The following is a 21,808-nucleotide window of genomic DNA, read 5'->3' as shown; positions in this document are numbered from 1 at the left end:
ATTCCCCCCCCCCCCCAAAAAAAAAAAAAAAAAAACTCTTGGCAAAAATAAGAGTAGAAGAATTCTTGCATCAGCACATTTAAAAGTTGAGGCCATATGGCTATGCATGACAAGAAGAATGCATTATCTTATTACAATGAAGGACCAGAAGCGATGCCTTTAGAAGTCTGCTGATGGTGTCATTAAATATTACTTGAAAGGACATTTGAGACATGTTGGAGATATACCCGCTGTTGGTCAAGGAAGACTTTAGACTTTATGGGCTAGAGGTCTCCAGTTAATTCTTTCCAAACTCATTGGTGTTACCCACTGACTGGTGTGTCCCACATCTAGCACCAAGCTTTGGGGTGCTTGAGCCTGGGTGAAGGACTAGTGGTTTAAAGTACTTCCAAGAGAGATCCAGTCGGAATGGGTAAATACCTTGAGAAACTAATACCCCTTTACTGCTTGCTGGCTCTGGTGGGTTGAAAACAGGTCACTCCACCTCAGGCTTGTAAGAAGTTTCGACCCAGTGAAAACCCAGCTGTTATCCTCGTATTTACCACCTCCAGGCTGGACTTACTCAAATTCCCTCCAGTTGAAGTCAGGCAGAAACTTCAGCAAGGAACTGAAGGCGACATATCTCCCACGTGGAAAAAAACCAAAGAGAAAGTTTGTGCCAGGAGGGCTGTGCAACTTTCAGCAACTACCCATGCTCCACCCAGTCTGGTGCAAGGTCCTGGATTGAGCAGAGGTGTAAAAATGGACTGTGGGCATTTGATTTCACAAACGGCTCTTCCCCACTATTGTGATGGGACACTTCACCTCTCCAAAAGGGCTTGTGGACTCAGCTTGCCCTGGACTGTGGCACAGTCATGCCGTCAGCCCGGAAAGAGAACAAGAGAGACTGCCCCAGCAGGCTCCTTTTTCCTCTAACTCAAACCTGGTCTCTCTGGGCTGCTCCTTCACCCAAGCTGTAAGGTCATCCCCAGTCTGGCAGCAAGGCCAAGCCAGCAGCCCGCCCATAATTGGATAATGCTCATGTCTGTTGTTGTCTTGCCCGCATACACCAAAACACACACACAAGAAAGTCCTGGAAAGAAAGGGACATTCAGCAGCACATTCAGGGCATGCTGAAGGTGATTATTATCAGCCTGCATGCAAAACCCTTCAGCTTCCGCTGACCACCTCTTGCAGGGGGAGTTTAACTCTTTGCACTGAGGCTGCTGCTGAGCCGTCAGCTGTAAACTTTCATTCACCATGTACCTTTTTGATTTTCTCTTGAGCTACTGCATATCTCATTCTCACTTATGTGCCCTTATTGCATGCATGAAGCTGAAGAATAGCTGGCAGTAGTCCATCTGCATTGGCACTGGGAGTTATCAGTGTTTCTTCATCTTTTCCAGATAGTTTTTCCCTCTCTTCCTGAAATAGCTTGTTGGGAGATAATAAAATAACCTCAGAGCAAGTTTCTGATCTGATTTCTTCATAGCTACCAAGGCAAGAAATGTCTTCTGTTATTCCTGAAAAAAAGCCAATTCACAGCTGTGTGCCAGCATATTTTGTTCTGCCTCTTTTCTCATAACAAGGGTCTGGAGGGGTTGGGGAAGGAAGGAACTCTTCAGGAGAAAGAAGAGTCAGGCATCTAAAAGAAAAAGGCTCAGACATTATTGGGAACAGATGAGAAGGAAGTTTTGTTTTGGGAAGCTAAGAAATTAAAAAGGCCAAGTGCATTTGGGAATGTTTCGACAGGAAAGTTGCGGACCAGTGCCACAAGTCTGATGAGAGCACAGGCCGTGACTAGCTAGCGCCTACTGAACACAGAATGAGAGCTGGGGTCAGCTCCTCCACCCTCAAGAAAAGGGTTGAAGGACTTTTGACAGTCCCCTTTGGCAAGGACCTGCAAAATCCTACAGAGAAGGCAGCATCCACAAGAGGTCAACACCCCTTGTCCAAGAAGAAGTGTAGAAGAAAGGCTGGATGGGGTTGGGATGAAGGCAGTAGATGCTGATTCTAGGGAGGTGTCTTCAGCTTTTCACTCAGCCACTGAATCTCTTATGTGACCTTGGGCACTGTTAAACCTTGAATCCACGTGAGGACCAACGACTAGGGAGCGACGAACCAATTGCCCATGGGATCAAGAGCACAACCACTCGTGGAGCAAACACAAGCACACACTGTGTTCAACAGCTTTATTGAAGTGGAGACAACTTCGGGCGGGTCCCCACCAACTGAGGAGCAGCCCAGAACATCATTGCATTCATAGATTTCTACCTTCCAGTCCACACTCATTAGCATTAAACCATGCCCAGTCTCCTCCCCCGGCCGTTATGTCCATGGCTCCGCCCCTGCCTTATTTCCATGAAACTGGCTATGCATTAGCACATTACCATGAAAATTTCCACTCTGCACCTGCATGAGGTCATCACCCCTACTACCTTCGGTCACTTGTGGTTAAGCATCTTAAAAGCCTACTTTTGCATTTTCCCTCTTGATATACCACTGGTTTCCTCCCCTGTCTGGTTTGAGTTCCTCTATTCCACAACTAAACAAACAGTCGTATGATTAGACAAATGATTAACCATTTAAAGCCCTACATCCCACTAAGTAAACAATTTGTTAAACAAACATATCATTTTGCTGATGTTAGTTAGAATAAGCATTGCTCTTCTGCTAACCTAGCCTCTTAAGCCTTATGCCCAGTTAAATCTCTAGCTTGGGCATAGGTAAGCAATGTATCAGCTGCAAGACCAAGTCTTTCAGTGTCCAGGCTCACCAGCAAAGGAAAAAATGCGGGAAAAAAGAGTGGGAAAAAAACAAGGGAAAAGGGCAGGAAAAAGCAAGGGAAAAAACAAGGGAAAAGGGTGGGAAAATGCAAGCGTTTACCATCCTAACAGGCACATTGTTCCATGACTTGGTACAAGTGTAGAATGGGATTAATGGTAGTTCCTTTCTCTGTCTTACCTGTCTAGACTGTTGTTCTTTGAGGGTCTCTTATGTGTACGTGCGTGTGTGTGCGTGCGTGCATGCGCACTTGCAGTGGTTAACCTATTGGCGTCTGGATTGAAGGTGGGGCTTTTAAGGGCTTGTCTCTACCCCAGATGCTGAAACTGGAAGCACTACCATAAAGTGCACCTCACCCACTCCCTCCACCTGCTGTCACCTGCACTAGATGCACCCAGAAAAGAGACAATGTAGAGCCTGCAAAAAGCATACCTTGGACAGAGACCCTAACAGTGCTGCCTGGATGCACCCTTCTGGCAGCATTGTTGCCAGGATTTGGGTTAGGAGTGAGCGGGGAGGCTATGACAGCTCCCCCCAGGCTCAGCAGGTGGGCAGTTCAGACAAGTCCTAAGTCAAAGATGGGCAAAATGCAGCCCGTGAGCTGGATGTGGCCTACCAGGCCATTCTATCCAGCCCACGGGGCCCCTAAAAAGTTTAGAAAATTAATATTTATCTTCCCCTGGCTGCCTGTCATGGTTTGGCAAAACTCAGTAAGCAGCCCTCTGCCAGAAATAATTGCCCACCCCTGTCCTAAATCCTTAATATTGCTACTACCACCTTGCAAATCGCTGGCATCACTGCTTGCTTTCCCCTGGTGGTTGCCTCCCATCCAACTATTGACCAGGGTTAGCTTGGAAAAGTTGAAGAACACAAACCAGGAGGACTGAAATGGTGGAAAATCAAACACATTGGGTTTACTCTGTAAAAGGAGTAGACAGGTCAGATCATTTCTTTGTAGCAGCATGAAGCAACAACCTCTGAAAAATAGGCTAATGTGAGCATTAATCTCTAACGCAGCTTTTGATCTGGAGTGTTCCTGATCTCATTCAGGACAACCAGGTAGCCGAGAGACGCAGCATCCATCACAGTTAATAGGCTCCATGTGTTATAGACCTGCCTTGTTCCACCCTCTGCAACATGAAACCCTCTGGCCAGGGCCAGCCCGGCTGGATGACTCCATTAGTATTATTTTGGTTATGTATACTGTAAAAGAGAAAAAAAAATTCTTACAAAACCAGGTCGAGAGAAATGTTTTTTTCACCAACAACAGCAATGGGCAGCAAAATCATGAGCTGAAAGGCACAAACTGCCTTCCTTTCTGTTAGGCTCTATACAGATGGCAAGGAGAGGACAGACCTGAATGCTATTGATGACTAAAGCTCAGAAGATTCAGTCCTGAGCAGGCTTGTGTTTTACTCATCCTATTGCTGTGGGCACCTTGTTAGGTGGCCCATAGCTGTCTCTGTGGGAATTGGAAAATAGTTGAAGCATAAAAATACTCACTCCTCTTTTCCCCTGCCTCCAGCCTGGTTGACGTCCACTGAGAGGCATCAAAAGCATACAGTTTGCCTCTGTTGGCCGTACACCATGGTCAGGGGGTAAAGGCCCCATGGGAGAGCACTGTTGGCTCAATCAGGTGCTTGACCCAACAGTGCTCCCCCATGGGGTCTTTACTCCCTGACCATGGTGTACGGCCCTCAGTGAGTTACAGGCAAAATTATAAGCAACAGTGAATTCCTTGCATGCTGAGCCATGCTTGAAGTAGCAGCAGTTGCACATGCACAGGGCTTGTAAAATGGGGTCTTGCATACTTATAAGAATCTGATGTCAACAGCTGGGTGAAAAAAAATGCCTCTTGAGGACAGACCATATATATTGCTGGAGCAACCTTCTGCTAGGCATTCAGTCTGTGTGGCCTAGAAGTAGAAGTCCGGTGCTAGAAAACAGGGGGCCATGCATCCTACTCCAGCATCCTTTGCTGTCTTGTTGGTCTTGAGTCAGTCATATTTTGTCTCTGGAAGGGCGGAATAACAGTGCCTCCTAGTCTGGGCACGGATGAGAAGCTCACATTTTTGCAGTGCTCGGAGCACACTGAGTGCAGTGCCAATGCTAAAAGCTGATGAGACTCAGACTGCACAGCAGCAACTGCAAAAACAATCATCAGGGTGGAGAGAAGGGGATGTCTTCCAAGCTTTTTCATATCTGTTCAAATTCAGCTTGAATTCCTACCCAGGGTAGCTCCCTAATGGGGCATGAATGACCCTCACGTTACCGGTAAATGAGGTTCTTTCAGGTCAAGGTCAAGGAGCACAGATCCCAGCACAAAAGAGAGGACAAACCAGGACCCTTTAATTTAATTTTATTTATTTATTTTTGCCATCTAGCAGCTGATGAAGCTGGATCTTTTGCTCTCAAAATGCATCTGTAGCTGCCTTCCATTTTTCCTTTTTTTTCTTTCCTTTGGAGCTCTAGCTCCCTCTAAAGCATAGTTTTTTTGGTGGAAAGTTTCCAAGTTCTATACTCAGATTCCAGAATCCTTAAATGCTCTTGAATTTTCCAGGGCTGTTTTCCTTGTTGCTGCTGGGTCAGAGCTACGGTCCCTGCTCAGCTCGGACTCAGTTCTTACTCAGATGAAATTTGCTTTACGTTCTGTGGCAGGGTGATCTGAACGAGGACCGATGTAGGCCAAGTAGGGTCTTATCATGGCCCTGTGGTATTAGTTTTGAGGAAGGACAGTCAGGTAGATAGGCTGGGATTCAGGAGATTGGTTCTCTGGAGTGTATTTCTGATTTTTCCATTGACCTGTTGTATGACCGCATGCAAGTCTCTGTGCCACTGACTGTGAGATGGGGATAATGATGCTCAGGAGCCAGGTCCGGTGACAAATCCAGCAGGCTTCTCTGTGCGTCTTCCTGTTTTCTTTAACTGCTTCACTGTGCTGCTAGCTCTTTGCCAAGTCTGAAGGACATCCAGGGTGTTGTCCTTGACCGTGTTGCAAAACCTCTTGTGTCTATGAACCATGTAAACAGCCTCATCCCTCAGTGGGCTTGTGACTCCCTTGTTTTTCAAGCCTCCGCTGTTGTCATTTTGTGTGTGTGCTGTTTTTATTGTTGTTTTGGCAGGCACACTCCTAACTTAGGTTTGAAATGACTTGCAGGGCTTTTAAAGGCCTGCAGGGAAGATTTCTTAAGCCCTGGCATTTCCTGTTGTGAGAAGTCCAGTCTGTGCCGAACTAAAGAGAGAGAGAGAGAGAAGAGAAATGCTGAAGGAAAATATTTGGATGGCTTTGATCCCGATTAAAAAAAAATCCTCATGGAAAACTCTGTGCAGAAATATTAAGTTCTTATGTTGCAGCAGAGCGGCTCAGCAGCTTGAGAGAGAGAGAGAGTTCAGCAAAGAAAAACTCACACTAATTGTTAGTTTTTCTATAAAGCAGGTTAAAATTTTGCAGATTTTTGAACCAAAAAAAAATCTTCTTTTGTTTGATATCAGAAATTAAGTTTTCTTTTACATCTGTGTTTGTTCTGTTTAACTCCTCTGCCCTCCCCTCCCCCCCCCTTGCATTTCAAAGGTTTTTAAATTTAAAGGTATGTTTGATTTTGTTTTCCATTTTTGAATCCTGAAAGGCTTGTTCAACCACTTGGAAAATTCTTATTCTTGGTCAAATACCTTGCATATTTCTGTGAAAAACTGAGTAAAAGAGTGAGGGGGATAAAGAATAAAGTGACAGAGAGAAAAAAAGGTTTGTTCCTTTCTCTGATTTTGTGGAAGGCATGTGGTATTTGTTGATGTGCAGTGCATTTCTCCTTTGCCGATTCGAGTCTGTTTTGAGAACTGTACACATTATAGACAGAAAGGTGCCATTAGGGTTAGATGTTGCACTGGCCTGGGGCTAGCGCAGGGTTGCCATGGTAGGGATATTTTCTGCTGCTTTAACCAGTTAACTAAGACAGTGGAGACTCCACCACTTACAAAGGGGGCTCAATATTCTGTGCTCTAGTACAGCGCTTCCATTGTTTCATGGTTGTTAGGGGCTTACAGATCTCATCAGGTTCAGACCCCCTTGCATGCGGGCAGGAAAGACAGCTGGGATCAAATGATTTCCGCAGGATGGGCATCAAGACATTTTTTGGAGATTGCCAGGGTAGGTGACTGTGCCACTTCTGGGGGGAGCCTGTTTCAAAACCTCAGCACTCAACTTGTAAAAACTTTTTTTTTTCTGTCCAGCCTGAAGCAATCTTCAATCACCTTGTGCCCATTATTTCTTGTCCTCCCCTGGGGGGCCTTTCCAACCTTTGTAGACCTGGGGTACCACTTGGAAAATGCCAGCTCTTAGTTTTCACTTGTTTTGTGACTACAGAAAAATAATAGAGTAGTTTCACAGTGAATAACTCATTGCCTTCAGATATGCATAAGTTTAAGTTTTGCTGGATTAGGGTCTCGGTTTTGACCCAATGGACCAGTTGTTTAGCAGGCATAAATCCAGAAAGTTGTTGCAGAAAAAATATATGTTCCTGTTTTCCAAAAGGCAGCGTTTCTTGTAGGTTAGAAATACCAGAGATTGGGACTGTTCTAACAGTCCTCCTAGCTGGTTCTTTCTCAGTAGTCTCATCTTGAGATATGAAGAATTATTCTCCTGACTAGTAATCAGGCACTTCTATTTTCCTCCTCGTCTCTGAAATTCTTAGCACCTCCTGGTATTGAATGTGCTCCTGCCTTATTATCCAGTTAACCAGATTCACTGCAACATAAACGCAGCTCTTCATAGCACTAGTATAGCAGGCATGGCTGTGGAGAAGCCAAAGTACTATGTTCCTCAAGGAGCCCTGTTTTCTGGCTGCCAGACTGGCTCCTCATTGGCCCTGATGGCCAGCAGGTAGGGCTGGGGCAGGCTGCCTCCTTCCTGGGTTGTGCTGAATGCTGTTTGACTGCAGTTCAGGATCTGGTCCAGCACTTTGTTTTTAACATCTCACAAATTTGTAGCAGTGATTTTGCAACTTGGAATCGTTGTGGGATCAACGTGTTTTCTTCTTAGAAATCAAAGATGATGAATGACCAGAGTCTTCATTAAAAACAAAACAAGAATCATACAATAGCTTCTTATTGGGAATGCCCTGAAAAAATAATCCCTGAAAGTTGAGAGCTTTTTGCATCTCCCTTAGACTTTAGGATTGCTCTAATAGTGCAAAGGGGGTTGATAATCTGTGATGGCACTTCACTTCACTGCCTCTTCCTTCATGCCTCTAACCATGCAATCCCTTCTTTATATTTTGTAGGAAGAAGATGATGACGGTCTTCCTAAGAAGAAGTGGCCAACAGTAGATGCATCTTATTATGGTGGGCGAGGTGTTGGGGGCATTAAAAGAATGGAGGTAAACAAATGCTTGCTTGTGTGTCAAAAAAGTCACTAAATACAAAGTGAGACACAGTTCCCTTCTGCTGTTCACCTGAGAAAAACACTGGGGGCTTTAATTTTAAAAGTCTGAATTTCTGAGCACAGTTAGTTTCACCCTCAGAGTCTTATACTAGCTTTAGGATGCAAAATCCTGGCTCCCTTGAAAGGATAGTTGAAGGCCTAAGGCTTAAGGCCTAAACCTGAGCAAATCCAATTAATTTCTGTAATCAGTATTAGCTGTCGCACCTTCATGCGTGTGACATTGCATCCTTCTATCCCCATATACCTTGGAAAAGATCTAGAGAAGCACACAGTACTGATCATTCACTTGTCTGCAGGCAGAAATCTTGCTGAACATCATTATGTTGGATGTCAGGAATAATTTTTAATGTAAATCCTGATGAAACTTACTCAGATGCCTGTACAAAAATTGTGTTCTTTATATCAGGTAACTTTTCATGACAACCAGTAACAGCACTGGTTTTCTCCCTTGATGGACCACAAGGAAGAAGAAGAACAGAGGTTTTGGCTGATATTTTCCTGATGTTAGGATTATGTTCTTTGTTCCCTTTCACCTTGTATGATAATTCAGACCAGTGCAAAGTAGGTATAAAATGCTAACAGGTCATAATGCTGCTATTTAACACTCCCCTTAGACTAGTGTGAATGATGACATGGGAGACAGGGCACCAACTTTAAGGCCAAATGCAACCACTATAGGCCATTGTTAGAAGGGTTCATTGTGTAGCTTTCCTTCCTATGTATCACAAGCCACAGAATAGCAACTGGCATTTCCTGTATCAGGTCCACTAGGGGGGCTTGAACTGCAGGGTAACTTTTGGATACATCCAGTCTCATTTTACAGATTCTAGGTAATTGAGAATCCATTCTGTCCTGTGGTGAGCTTTTAAAACACGTATTTCTGCTTCTCCAACCAACTTGAACCAAAGCAGCTGTTGTCTACATAATGGACCTGCATGCATAAATAAGGACGTTTCACCCAAATAGTGGTTGCAAGTATAGGGATGATGACCAATACAACAGGAAACAAATCAGGGACCTCCAGAGTTGACACCACCAGCTGCTATAGTTAAAGGTAAAGAGCCAAGGCACTGTGTGGCACTTGAGGCCATAACAGAATTGTATTCCCTACATTTTGGGCACAGCAGGTAGCCTGTAATATACCCAACAATGAATTATACAAGCTGTAAAGCAGGAAAGGCACCACATCCTTCAGTATAATTACTCCGAGACTAATAACCTTGCCCACTGCTAGAAAAACCAGTGTCTACAGTCTTTCACATTTGAAACTCCTGGCCATCTCTGCCTCTTCATTTGGAAGAAATGGGGCTTAACTAAACCCCTAGATCCCAGCACCAAAAGTCCCAGTCTAGGCACATGCTTGGCTTTGTTTCTTCCTCAACAGCAGATCCAGATTAAGAGAATATGTGCAGTGTTCATCCAAACACGGGAGCTGGATGTTCCACAGCATGTGCTGTTCTAATGTGCCTCTGGTGTTTCCATTTCAGGTTCGCTGGGGAGAAAAGGGCTCCACAGAAGAAGGGGCAAAGTTAGAGAAAGCCAAGAATGCTCGAGTCAAAATGCCAGAACAAGAGTATGAATTCCCAGAGCCCAGGAACCTTGGGAACAGCATGCGCAGGCCCTCTTCCCCCCGGAAATGGTACTCACCAATCAAGGTAGGTGTTGTTCAGTGTCATACAGCACAGATTCTAGCAGATGCTTATTAAACACTGATACAACCTTACATTGAGCTTTCAAGTCAGAGCAAAGTGAGTCACTGGGTGTTGAAGTCTCGGGGCCAGGACTAGGTATAATGAATCACCCAGCAATTTTCTTAGAAATTCTCAAGCAGCTACCAAAGCTGGCTTTAAGGCTACTTGGCCCCGCCAGAGGAGTGCAAAGCAACTCAAATGTACTGACAGAACAGGGCCCAGGGCTCTTTCAGAGGGGAAGCTAAACCTGTCATAGTGCCTTTTTCCCTCCCCTGCCTAAAGTCCCCAAAGGCAGAGGGCATGGTAATTTCAGTGCAGAGAGAGAGAGAGAAATCTAGCCCCCCACCTCTTTATAAAGAACCTGCTGAAGAAATAATAATAATCATTAAAAAATCCTTCCAGATGCCACGAGAGAGAGCTGTCCCTAGGAAATGAGACAGGCATTCTATGGTGCAGTGTGACTGCCTACCAACAAACGAGGGTCATCAGGGTTTTGCGTGCTGTAGGGGCAGTATGCTGGTTTTTCTTGGGGGAAATGCCTTGCAAGCTCTCTGGTCGATATGGAGTGGCCTTGGAAGTTAAGGGGCAAGTGTTCCTTTCTGCCAAGGCTCAGGCAGCATGAGGCTGTGAAACAGTTTCCTCCAGGAGACTGCAGATCTCACCACCTTCCTCTCCACAGGCAAGCAGTACATCTCACACTCACCTCTCCTCACATAAGCAAAGCACATCTCGGTGTGTTAATTAAAACAAACTAACAGTGAAAGGAAGCCCTGCCAAAACCATTACATACATCATTTTTCCCTGGATATTGGGAGAATGAACCACATGTGACAGATGTTAGTTATGTCATTTAATATACAGCTGGAAGGCACTCAGATAGTACTGTGGTAAGGACAGCACTAGAACAGTATGAATTAGAATTGATGTGGTTACATGCATGCTCATTTTCCTGGGGCTCTGTACTACTAGCCTGTGTAAAAGGGGCCTGGTGTACATGGGAAGCAGATCCTGAGCCTGCGTTCCAAGTCACTGGTGATGCATTAACAGAAGACCAGAGTGAGAGGTGAGTTGGTTCCTTTGTTTCAAGGGACCATTAGTGCCTTCTGTACTCAGGCAAGTGCTTCTCTATCATAAGGAATAAGAGCTGTTAGAGGAGATTCTCCAAGGAGCAAGTGGGGACTACCAGCCAGTTGCCATTGACTCTCAGTGGAAAAGGAGTGTCTGTGTGCTCCTTGAGTTTGGAGAACCGCCATGATGGATAGTTAAAAAAAAAAAAAAAAAGTCTGAGCGAATAAGACCCCACATCCAAACATACTGATACTTCAGGGTGTTCAGCATCTGCATTGAATTAGCTGCTTGAGCCAATCTTGAGACAAGAGCGTCCTCAATTATTAGACTTCACCACACTCCTCATTGACTAACACCCAAAAGATACCCAGTGCAGATGGAGTAATGACATTCAACAATTCCCACCAAGCAGGATCCACCAGAAGTCAACAGAAATAGAGGGAATGATTTCTGTGAGCCAAGGGACCAGAAATCATTCCCATAAAGTTGCTCCTCCCATACACTGAGGTCCATCAGTGCAATTGGCAGGCCCCAAACCATTCCTAAAGGAGCCTTTTCTCCAAATGACATAAGCACATCGTGATGAATCTGCCTTGATTCGCTCAGGAGAGCTATTGTAGAATCATAAAAGTAAGTTTATTAGGTCATCATGTCCATGCTCCCTGCCAAAGCAGATTGCTAACTTGAGTGTAGCTGTCATTGCTTTTTTTCCCAGTCTAGTTTTAAAATAACATAGAGGCTTCCACAGCTTATTTCACAGGCTAATAGGTCTCATCCATAAGAAATGACTTCTGATATTCAGCTTTGAAAACCCTTCATCCCAGGGCTCCAACTGCACATGATTGTTGGTAAAATGAGCCATTCCTTCCCGTCGGCCTCTGAACTCAGTAGAAGGCAAAGAATGGGCACATTACATTGTAGGAGGAAACATTTTTCTAAATAAAGGAGAAGACCAGGATACTAAACCCCAGGATCAACGTTTGTACCAAGTTAATTAAAAAATGATGCAGAGCCAGTAAATTCACATTTTGGGGTCAATCCTCTTTTTTCCCTTTGTGTGTACCAGCTGCCTTCTTTCTGCACAGCAGCGCAAGCACCAGCCTCAACTTGGAATTTCCTGGCCTTTGTCAGTTTATCCAATGGAGTTTTCTTCTCCTTCACATCCGCTCCCACTTCCCCCTTCCTGCCCCCCTGCCTCCAAGTCAGGTCTGCACAGTAGATGGACCTCTGTGATTGGAGAGAGGATATGTTGCAGTTTGAAGTACTCGGGGGCTCTTAAGTGCTGTCAGACGTGACTCCTGATGGTTCACAGATTTCTTTCTTTTTGTTTTGTTGCTGCTTATTCATGTAATGCCAACTGGATTTTTCCCCTCCTGAAGCATTCCTTTGACTGCTAAAAGAAGCTAGTCATTTTATAAGTCAGGTTAAAGAATCCAAGGAGGAAAACAAATTAGAGCGTTCAAAGCTGTGTGCTGCTTGCTTTGTTTCTTGGAGAACTTTCTCCCCTAAAATGTAGTTCTAATTTCCCTTTCTTTCATGTCATGCCATAAGTTAGGCAGGGGCATTTCTGAGCCAGCAGTGTACTTCTTATTACAGTTGTGCCTAAATGGTCCAACTGGGAATCAGAGCCCTCTTGTACTAGGCAAAGGTCTATGTGAGGCTGTCACGGGATGGGGTCCCTAGGTATGGTCATGATGCCCCTAGAGCTCCATGACCATGCCAGTCTTGCCCAACAGGCACCCTTTTCCTCGCCTGCCACGTCTTGTTGGTAATTATAATAAATAGGGAAGCTGCCCTTGAGTTTGTGTTTGGACGTGGTCCCGATGGACCCCACTGAACCCTGTGGATTCTTGGACCCCTTTTGGGTCCTGCTGCAAATGGTTGCCTCACCGGACACCCTCAGCCTTATGGGCTAGATGCATGGCTCCAAAACCACCCCTTTACCATGCCCCAAGACTCACAGATGGTATTTAAATGTTGCCTCTCCACAGCCCTGTCTCTGTGCCTGCACTGGCCCTGGGCTCTCCACACTGTAGTGGGCCCCCAGTGAGGCCTCCTCCTCCCCCAATAGCCTCCGCCCTGTCCCCAGGTTTAAATAACAACAGAAAGCACAAGCCCCTGGGCTACAACACAACCATTACATAGGGTCCATACTGTAGCCCCTTTTAGAAGACAGGCTTCTCTCTCAATCTGCTGGGCCTCCCCCAGTACCTATGAGCTCGTATAGACCCTTAATCCTACTAGAAGCAGAACAGGTAGCTAATTATCTCCAGTTAGCTTCCTGTATAAGAGCTCCTTCCCCCCCGGCTGCTGCCAGAGAACTAACTCCCTGGTCCCAGCCCTGAGGTTTATGTGTGTCCAGGGCCCTGCCTTCTTCTGGTCAGCTGACCAGGTGCAGGTGCAGGCTAATTCCCTCATTAGCCTGCTGCCACAGTAACCTGCACCTTTGGGGTTTCTGCCTGGTTGCTAGGGCCCTCTCTCTAGGCAGTTTCTGCCCTTAAAGGATCAGGCACCTTAGTGCCCTGTACCAGAGGTTAGAACAGAAGACCAGCTCCTTCCCTAAAGAGCCAAATGGGAGCACTGCATCCAAGCCTGGCCTGATCTATGTTGTGGGTACTTAGGTCTCAAATTTTGGTTCCATCTTAGCCCAAGAATTACTAAAGCAAAGACTGAGAAAATCCAAGGCACCTTGCAAAGCAGAAGGTCCCCCTGCAAAAGTGTTGCCTGGAGCAGAGAAATGAACTGTACTCGCATTATTAACAGATTTCATAACAACTGCCAAATCCTCAGCAGCACTGAGGATTCATAATACTATTGATGGAAAGGTCCTCAGACATACTCTTTTGACTTCCATGTGTTTAGCAAGCAAAGATTCAAGCCAGCGGTAAGGCACAAGAGTGTATAGTAAATAGTCTTTGTGGGAAATTGTACATGGTATTCCTCTCTCTAGCTAGAAATGGTAAATCCCAACATGCTGCACCCTAGAGAACCCTTCTTCAGTTCTCCCAGAGACTGATTTATTTTTTTGAAGTGAAACACTGGCCCTTTATAGAGGTGACAGGAAGAATGTTATGACATATCAGGGAATCCCTAGGAAGCAAATGTATGTTTTTGAACAGATGTTATTGTGCACATCTATACAGCGCAGAACACTGTACTTCTGGGCCTCATTAAACTCATTTGGACAGCAACTACACTACTGGAACTTGTGTCACTGCCTACTTCCATCTGGAAACAAACGTATTATTGAGATTGCAAAGGAGGTAGGGAGGTCCAAGCCCCATATCTCAGTCAGTCACTTCTGTCTAGGTCTGCTCAGAAATGGTGTATCAAAGCCACTTTTCAACAGCTGGCTTTTTGAGAAAATGGCATTTTTTGGTGACGAGTCTGCTCTCCATGGAAAATATTGACTTCCCAGGGCGACCTGAAGATCCTGCTTTCAGTCAAAAAATGAACTTTTTTTGTTTTTTCCATAAATTAAAAAAAAAAAAATCTTTAGGGGTAAAAAGAAAAAAATTCAACTGGCTCTGTTTCTAGCTCATTTAGTATTTTGTACTATAGTACTACAAACCAGGAGACCAACCCCCTATTGAAATCTTTCAGCTAGTGAAGAAAATACATTTGGCATGTAAGATTTCTTGGCTTGTACCAGGCTTTCAATGAGAGCCAAAGACAGACCACACAGGGAGGTTAACAGCGTCTCGTGAGCAGTACTGCATCATAAGGGCAATAACTGTGGGTAGACTGACCCTGAAATCATGGGATCAAAGCATCTTGGAGGGTGTGTGAGACTGCTTGGAGAAATCAGACACTCACTTAGCACAAGGGACAAAGCTGGAGAAGCCTGAATGCATGAAAGATTTGGTAACCTGATATTCCATTACTGATGTTCAGCTGATTATTGTTTAGCACACACTGGGGACCAAGCCACCTAGAATTAATTGATAGATACTTTTTCAGTCCCTGCTCCATTTATGAGTCCAAGACAGGTTATATTTACCCATATAAATGGCAGCTGGAACAATTATTTGTAGTAAGTGTGGATGCAGTTAGGACCAAACTGGAGCTAGTAATAGGAAGCCTAGAGCTACCTACAAACCAGCAATGAGTTAAGGAAGAGGAGGAAACCAAGGTAGGGACAGCACTATAGAAATGCACCTAACTGGTTTGCTGTATTCTCATAGCATTTCCCTAGGAGGCTCAGTAGAGGCTCCAGGAACTGAGTAGGTAACTGAAACCCCTTCAACCAAGGAAGGTAGCTGAGAATTAAGGTATATTAACAGGAGACAGTGTGGGGAAATTTGTAGTTAAGTGCCTTGTTAAGTATTTCTAGGTTGCCCACAAGCTGTTGGGGGAGAGTTTCAAGGTACAAATGAGAGTTGGGTACCCAGCTCATACTGCCAATAGGTCCCAGCTGCTCTTTGTGCCTTTGAAATCTTCACCCTTTGCACCAACTGTAAGTGTTGTGGAGAAAGGGAGTTCTTGATAACCTGATACCTCTCACAAGCACTGCATTCAGATTAATAAAATCAAAAGGCCTGAGCTGTGCTATCCTCAATATTTGCTTTGTTGGTTGCATCTATGATTTTTCACCACATTTCTTGTCATTGCAGGGAAAACTGGATGCCCTGTGGGTACTGCTGCGGAAAGGTTATGACCGTGTGTCTGTGATGCGCCCTAAGCCAGGTGACAAGGTACGTGCCTTCTGTAACAGCTATTGCACTTAAGAAACAATTCCTTGAACTATGTCTGCTGCTGAAATCCCTACAGGTTCAGATTCCTGTGGCTCAGAGCATGGGGACAATTTGGGTAGATTGATCATGTGCAATACCACAAGCCCATCAGGAGAAGCCAACAACTTGATTCAATTAGCTACAGCGTTGCAAGCAGGAAAAAAATGGTATGCCAAAACAATTATATGCCTTCCTTATTTACCCAGTTCTTACGGCTCAGTCTTACAGTTCAGGACTGAAATTCTGGGCTTAGCAAAGTGAAGGGAAAGCTCCCATTGATTTCAGTGGAGCTAGGATTTTGCTCTAATTTTGAGTTAGATGGACATTTTTTCTTTGTGTGAATTGTAGGATGAGATCCCAAGTCATTTTGAGACTCTAAATTTGGCGGCTCTTGATTCTTCATTATTATTTCCTGGCAGGTAAAATTCTCCAAAGTGAAAGGAGGTGGACATGGAATGCGGTGGGAGCTTTCCCATTTGTCTGTCTTGTACTCTCTACTATTTATTATTCATCAATTTGGGAGCCTGGGAAACAAACAGCAAGACTGCATGCGTTTCAATACACAGCATGAGTGAGCTGACATTGGGAAACATAACTTTGCATTTTCGTATGAGTTTAACTTGCAGACTTCCTTTGGTAAAAACAAACTGTTATTGTTTATACCTGCTATATATGTGAGTGTTTGTACTAACACTTACACAACTGTAAGTGTTTCTCTTATTCAGTTGGCATAATTACATCATGTTTGTGTGTGTGTGTGTGTGTGTGTGTGTGTGTGTGTATAAAAAAAAATTGTAGGGTTGTGTATTTGACTGGTTAAATAAAGCTCAGTCAATTGACCAGTCAAATATTGGTCAAATATTGTAAAAAATTGCCAATAGGTCCATATAATGCACAGAAAAAACACAGATTTTACATTAAGAAATGTGTCAAAAAACAATTTAAAAAATCGTATTTCTGTCAAGAAAACTATAAAGCGTGTAGTATTTTTGTAAAATTGCTATAATCTTTGATTGGTCAAATATATGCAGTCAGTTGACTGCCCAGTTGACAATCATAGAATCATAGGGCTGGAAGGGACCCCAAAGGATTATCGGGTGCAGCCCCCTGCATGAACAGGAAAGACATCTGGGGTCAGACGACCCCAGCCAGGTGACCGTCCAGTCTTCTCTTGAAGACCTCTAGGGTAGATGATTGCACCACCTCTGGGGGAAGCTTGTTACATAGTTTGGACACCCTAGTTGTAAAGTTTTTCCTAATGTTCAGCCTGAAACTATCTTCCAGGAGTTTGTGGCCATTGTTTCTAGTTTTCCCCCAGGGCGCCTTGGTGAACAGTTGTTCACCGAGCCTCTGATATGTGTTTCTGATATAGCAGTAAGCTGCAATCAGGTCTCCTCTCAGCCTTCTTTTCTTTAGGCTGAAGAGTCTGAGATCCCTCAGCCTCTCCTTGTATGGCTTGCCATCCAAGTCCCTGATCAGATGGGTGGCCCTTCTCTGGACCCTCTCGAGCTTTAGCATGTCCTTGTTGAAGAGCAGTTCCCAAAACTGGACACAATACTCCATTTGCGGCTGCACCAATGTTGAGTAAAGTGGGAGAATCACTTTGGATTTACTGGAGATGCGTCGATTGATGCATGCCAGAGGTTTATTGGCCCTAGTGGCTACTGCGTCGCATTGCCAGCTCATATTCATGCTGCGTTCTATTGTTACCCCCAGATCCCTTTCATCTGTAGTGCTGGTCAGATTAGCGATGCCCAGCCTGTAGGTGTGCTGGGCGTTCTTCCTTCCCAGATGCAGCACTTTGCATTTTTCTATGTTGAACCTCATCTGGTTCCGTTCTGCCCAACATGCCAGCCTGCCTAGGTCTGCTTGTATCTGCAGCCTATCTGCAGGTGTGTCCACACAACCCCATATCTTGGGGTCATCTGTGAATTTGGCCAATGCGCTTTTCATCCCTTCATCCAGGTCATTGATGAAGATATTGAACAGCACTGGGCCAAATACCAACCCCAGGGTATGCCACTGCCCACATCTCGCCAAGACGACACCAATCCATTCATTTGGACTCTCTGTTTCCTACCCCACAACCAGTTTTGCACCCACTTGATGGTCCCGCAGTTGAGCCCAATATCTTCCAGTTTTCTGATCAGTACCTTGTGGGATACCAAGTCAAAGGCTTTCTGGAACTCGAGGTATATGACGTCAACCGCTTTTCTCTCATCCAGTTGATGAGTCACCTGATCATAGAAAGAAATGAGGTTGGTCAGACAAGACCTGCCCACAACGAAGCCATGCTGGCTGTCATTCAGTATCATGCTTTCTGCAAGTTTGTCACATATAGCCTCTTTGATGAAAATTTCTAGGATTTTCCCTGGAACAGAAGTTAAGCTAATTGGCCTATAGTTTCCCGGGTCTTCACACTTCCCCTTCTTGAAGATGGGCACAACATTAGCTGTCTTCCAGTTCTCTGGGATTTTTCCAGAGACCCATGATTTTTGACAGACCTTTGCCAGGGGCTCTGCGATTAATTTGGCCAGCTCTTGCAGCACCCTTGGGTGGAGTTCATCTGGTCCTACTGATTTATATACATCTAATTTCTTTAATTGATTGTACAGCAGTTGTATGGCAATGGTGGGAATGGTGTCAATCCTGCCCTGCTCATTCTGTGTCCTACCTGGCATGTTGTTCCCCTTGGTCTTGTGAAAGACGGAGGCAAAGTAGTCATTTGGGAGTTCCGTTTTTTCCTGAGTGGTAGTGACCAAGTATCCTGAGACATTGAGCAGCAGCCCCACACTCCCATTAGTTTTCCTTTTACTCCCTATGTAGCTAAAGAAGGACTTCTTGTTGTCGTTGATTCTTGTAGCTAATTTTAGTTTGGTTTCTGCCTTGGCTTGCCTCATCTGTTTTCTACAAGTGTGGGCCATTGTCAAGTAGTCTTCCTTAGAGGCTCTCCCAAGCTTCCATTGTTTATACACCTCTTTCTTTTTCTGTAGGAGTGCTGCAACTTCCCTGCTTAGCCAAGAGGGGTTTTTGACCCTTCTGCTACTTTTTCTCCATAAGGGAATGGATTTTCTCTGAGCCTTAAGGATTGTATCCTTAAGGAATGACCATTCTTTTTGTGCTCCCTTTACCTGTGGTCCTTGGTCTCTCAGGGCATTCTCTACTAGTGACCTAAGCTTATTAAAATTTGCGTTTTTGAAGTGTAAGACTTCGAGCTTGGTACCTGTTTTGTCAGCCTTGTGACGGACCATGAACATAATGTTTTCATGGTCACTATCGCCTAGGCTGCCCTCTGTTTAAGTTGGTCACCAGGTCATCCCGCCTGCCCAGGGCCAGGTCAAGAACCGCATTTTCTCTAGTTGGCCTGTGCACTTCCCAAGTCAAAAAAAGCTCTTTGGTGCTGGTCAGGAAGGATTATGATCTATCTGAGCTGGCCGAGCACTCCTCCCAGGAGATGTCTGGGTAGTTGAGGTCACCCATGCATGCGTGGCCTCTGTTAGTTCACGGGATAATGCTAGATCAAGTTCCTCCCCTTGGTTAGGCAGCCTGTAGTATACACCTACAGTCAGGTCTCTCTCGCTGCGCTTCCCCCAGAGCTTGACACAGAGCGTTTCAAGCTGATCTTCTTTGGCCAACATCAGCCTGTAGGGAGGTGTACTGTTCTTTCACATAGAGAGCAACACCCCCACCTCTCTTCCCTACCCGATCCCTTCTGTGAAGGACATAGCCCTTTATGGCTATGTTCCAGTCATGAGAGGAGTCCCACCAGGTCTCCGTGATCCTTACTAGATCATAGTGCCCAGTGAAAAGCTTATTTGACCAATCAATTGAGCAGCTTGCCAACCCTAATAAATTGACTAATTATATATACAATTAGTACAGAAAGGCAAGTTTATCTCTACCATAAATCAGCTGCGTGCAGTGGGGTTCTGTCATGACTTCTTTTGGCCCAGAATTTTCATAAACATGTGCAGCAGTCAGAAGACTTCAGGAAACTCAGACAAGAGTACTGACAGCCATGTAACATTTTTGGTGGAGATTCATCATTCTCTAACATTCGGCTCCACATATAGTTTTCCAGTGAATTAAGAAGCAATGGTTTTTTGTGAGTAGAAGCTTTAATACTTTATGCCTTCAAGGGGAAAATTGACTTAAATGTCTTCTTTGCCTGTGGGAGGAAAGTTCATGCTATGCAAATTGATACTGCGTGGCAATTTGTATGAACATTTCCCACAGAGATATGGGTTTGAATGGTTTCTTTTTATTATTTGGATTGGTGTCTCAAATCGATGAGCTAACAGTGCGTTATTTGAAAGATTCGGCCTTGTTGCTCATTGGAAGCCAATGAAATCAGTAGCAGTTTACATAAGAGTAATGAGCCGCAGAGTATACCCTTTCACATCCACACCCCCATGTATACTGTATCTCTGGGACAGTTTTGCATCTATTTAAATCCACACAGTGGTGTCACTCCAAAATTATACCAATGTAAGCAAAAGTGGAATTGCTCCACATGATATGTGGTCAAGATTCCTGTTTAACTACAGCTCTGTTATGTCTTCCTTGAACTGTAAGGGGGCTTTGGTTTGGGTGCAGATGTTATGTGGTGTAATGGATAATTTGGCCTATAGCATATCCAGACCTAAAGCTTCTGAACCCTTAGTTTGCTTAAGGACACTTGCAAACGATTTGGGCTAAGTACAGACAGTCAAAAAGCCCAAGGCTGAATTGATTCAGTCTTTGCAGGTTAGTTTAAGCTACAAAGATTGAACCAATAAGCAAATGAACAGACATTCACTTTTGATTCAGGAAACATAGCCATGTGCCTGCAGTGGCTCAGGCCAGAATCCAGGGGGATGCTAGAGCATGGCTCTCTAGCATGTATCCAGTATAGGCTGTGTGTTCACTTTGTCTTCCTGCTGCCCCCAGAGGTCTCTGGGATTTGCAGTCCACAATTACAGCAGCAGGACTCTGCAGGGTTGCTCATTTCTTCCTCTTCCTGCTTCCAGGTGCCTCTGAGATTTGTAGTCCACAGTTGCAACCAGAGCTAAGTAAGCAGGCAGGGCAGCTCCATACTTGGGGGAAGAGAAGTTTAACCCCCACTCCCTGGCCCCAGACCCCAGCAGGGGTTTGCCTGGAGGGGGCGGTGAGCCACCCCTCACTGCTCCAGGTAGGGAGCAGAGGGGCAGGGGCAGGGCCAGCCCTGCTGTCTGGAGCGGACAGCCCAGCCCAGGCCTGCAAAATGCTGGGATGCTGGCAGACTCTGATTTCACTTGAAGCAGGACAGGGGCTGAGACACAAGTTTCATACACCGGTTTGACCTAAATCAGTTAAGTCTGATACTACATTCAACCAGGTTAATCTTAAACCAATTTCAGCCATTTTTAAATTGGTTTATATGCACTGAATTTCTGCTCTGTTACAGGTTTAAACCAGTTTCTGATCACTTAAACTGGTTTATGTGTAACTTCTGGCCCTAGCCTTGGAGTACTTTCCTGTGTGGCACATCTTTGAGCTTCAGCTGTTCCTAGAATAGCCCCTTTCCCTATTGTAGACCAAGCATCTATGCTTCTGTTCTCTGAACATCCCTCTGCCTTTTGTAATCACCTTTGTTTTAATTGAATGGTTGTGTTTTTTCTCTCATGGGATTGACATAACTACCAGGTGATGTAACCACCACCAGTGCAAGCCAAAGCTGTCCAATAATGTCTAAGCCAAAGGAAGCACTGCAAAGCACTGAAATGCTAGTGACATTTGTTAGTTTACACAGCTGAAGTTGCTAAATTAGGCTGGGTTTTCCCCTCCTGTTTTATGATTTCCCTTCAATTCCTCAATGATTGTATTAGATTTAAGGTAAGAAAGATAATCTAATTTTGGAAGAACAGGGCTCAGCAGGACTGAATTTCCTTCTCAGCTCTGCTGCAGGCTCCTTTTGTGATGTTGACCAAGGTATTTAATCTCTTTATGGCTCAGCTTTTCTCTCTGCAAAATGGGGGTGGGGGGTAGTCCTCTGGTCATTAGATGATCTAGGAAAATTGTCTACTTTTCCTTTAGCAAAATTAGGAAGATAAAAGCTCCTTGTCATAGTTTCATAGTTTCTAGGGTCGGAAGGGACC

At 44.8% G+C, this 21,808-nt stretch overlaps 1 protein-coding gene across 1 annotated transcript in view; it reads left to right on the top strand.

Moving 5' to 3' along the window:
• ANTXR1 (anthrax toxin receptor 1) overlaps nt 1–21,808 on the top strand; it is a 220,366-nt gene that overhangs the window by 161,315 nt on the left and 37,243 nt on the right. Inside the window, exons 15-17 of the mRNA XM_019514293.1 lie at nt 8,040–8,135; nt 9,688–9,855; nt 15,573–15,653. Coding sequence (XP_019369838.1) covers nt 8,040–8,135; nt 9,688–9,855; nt 15,573–15,653 — 345 coding nt within the window. The remainder of the gene's footprint in view (nt 1–8,039; nt 8,136–9,687; nt 9,856–15,572; nt 15,654–21,808) is intronic.

The sequence above is a fragment of the Gavialis gangeticus genome, unplaced genomic scaffold (genome assembly GCF_001723915.1).
Source record: "Gavialis gangeticus isolate Ggan-Ray unplaced genomic scaffold, GavGan_comp1, whole genome shotgun sequence".
Lineage (NCBI taxonomy): Eukaryota > Metazoa > Chordata > Crocodylia > Gavialidae > Gavialis > Gavialis gangeticus.
Note: the sequence above shows the minus strand (reverse complement) of the source record. Positions and strands in the feature narration are given on the sequence as shown.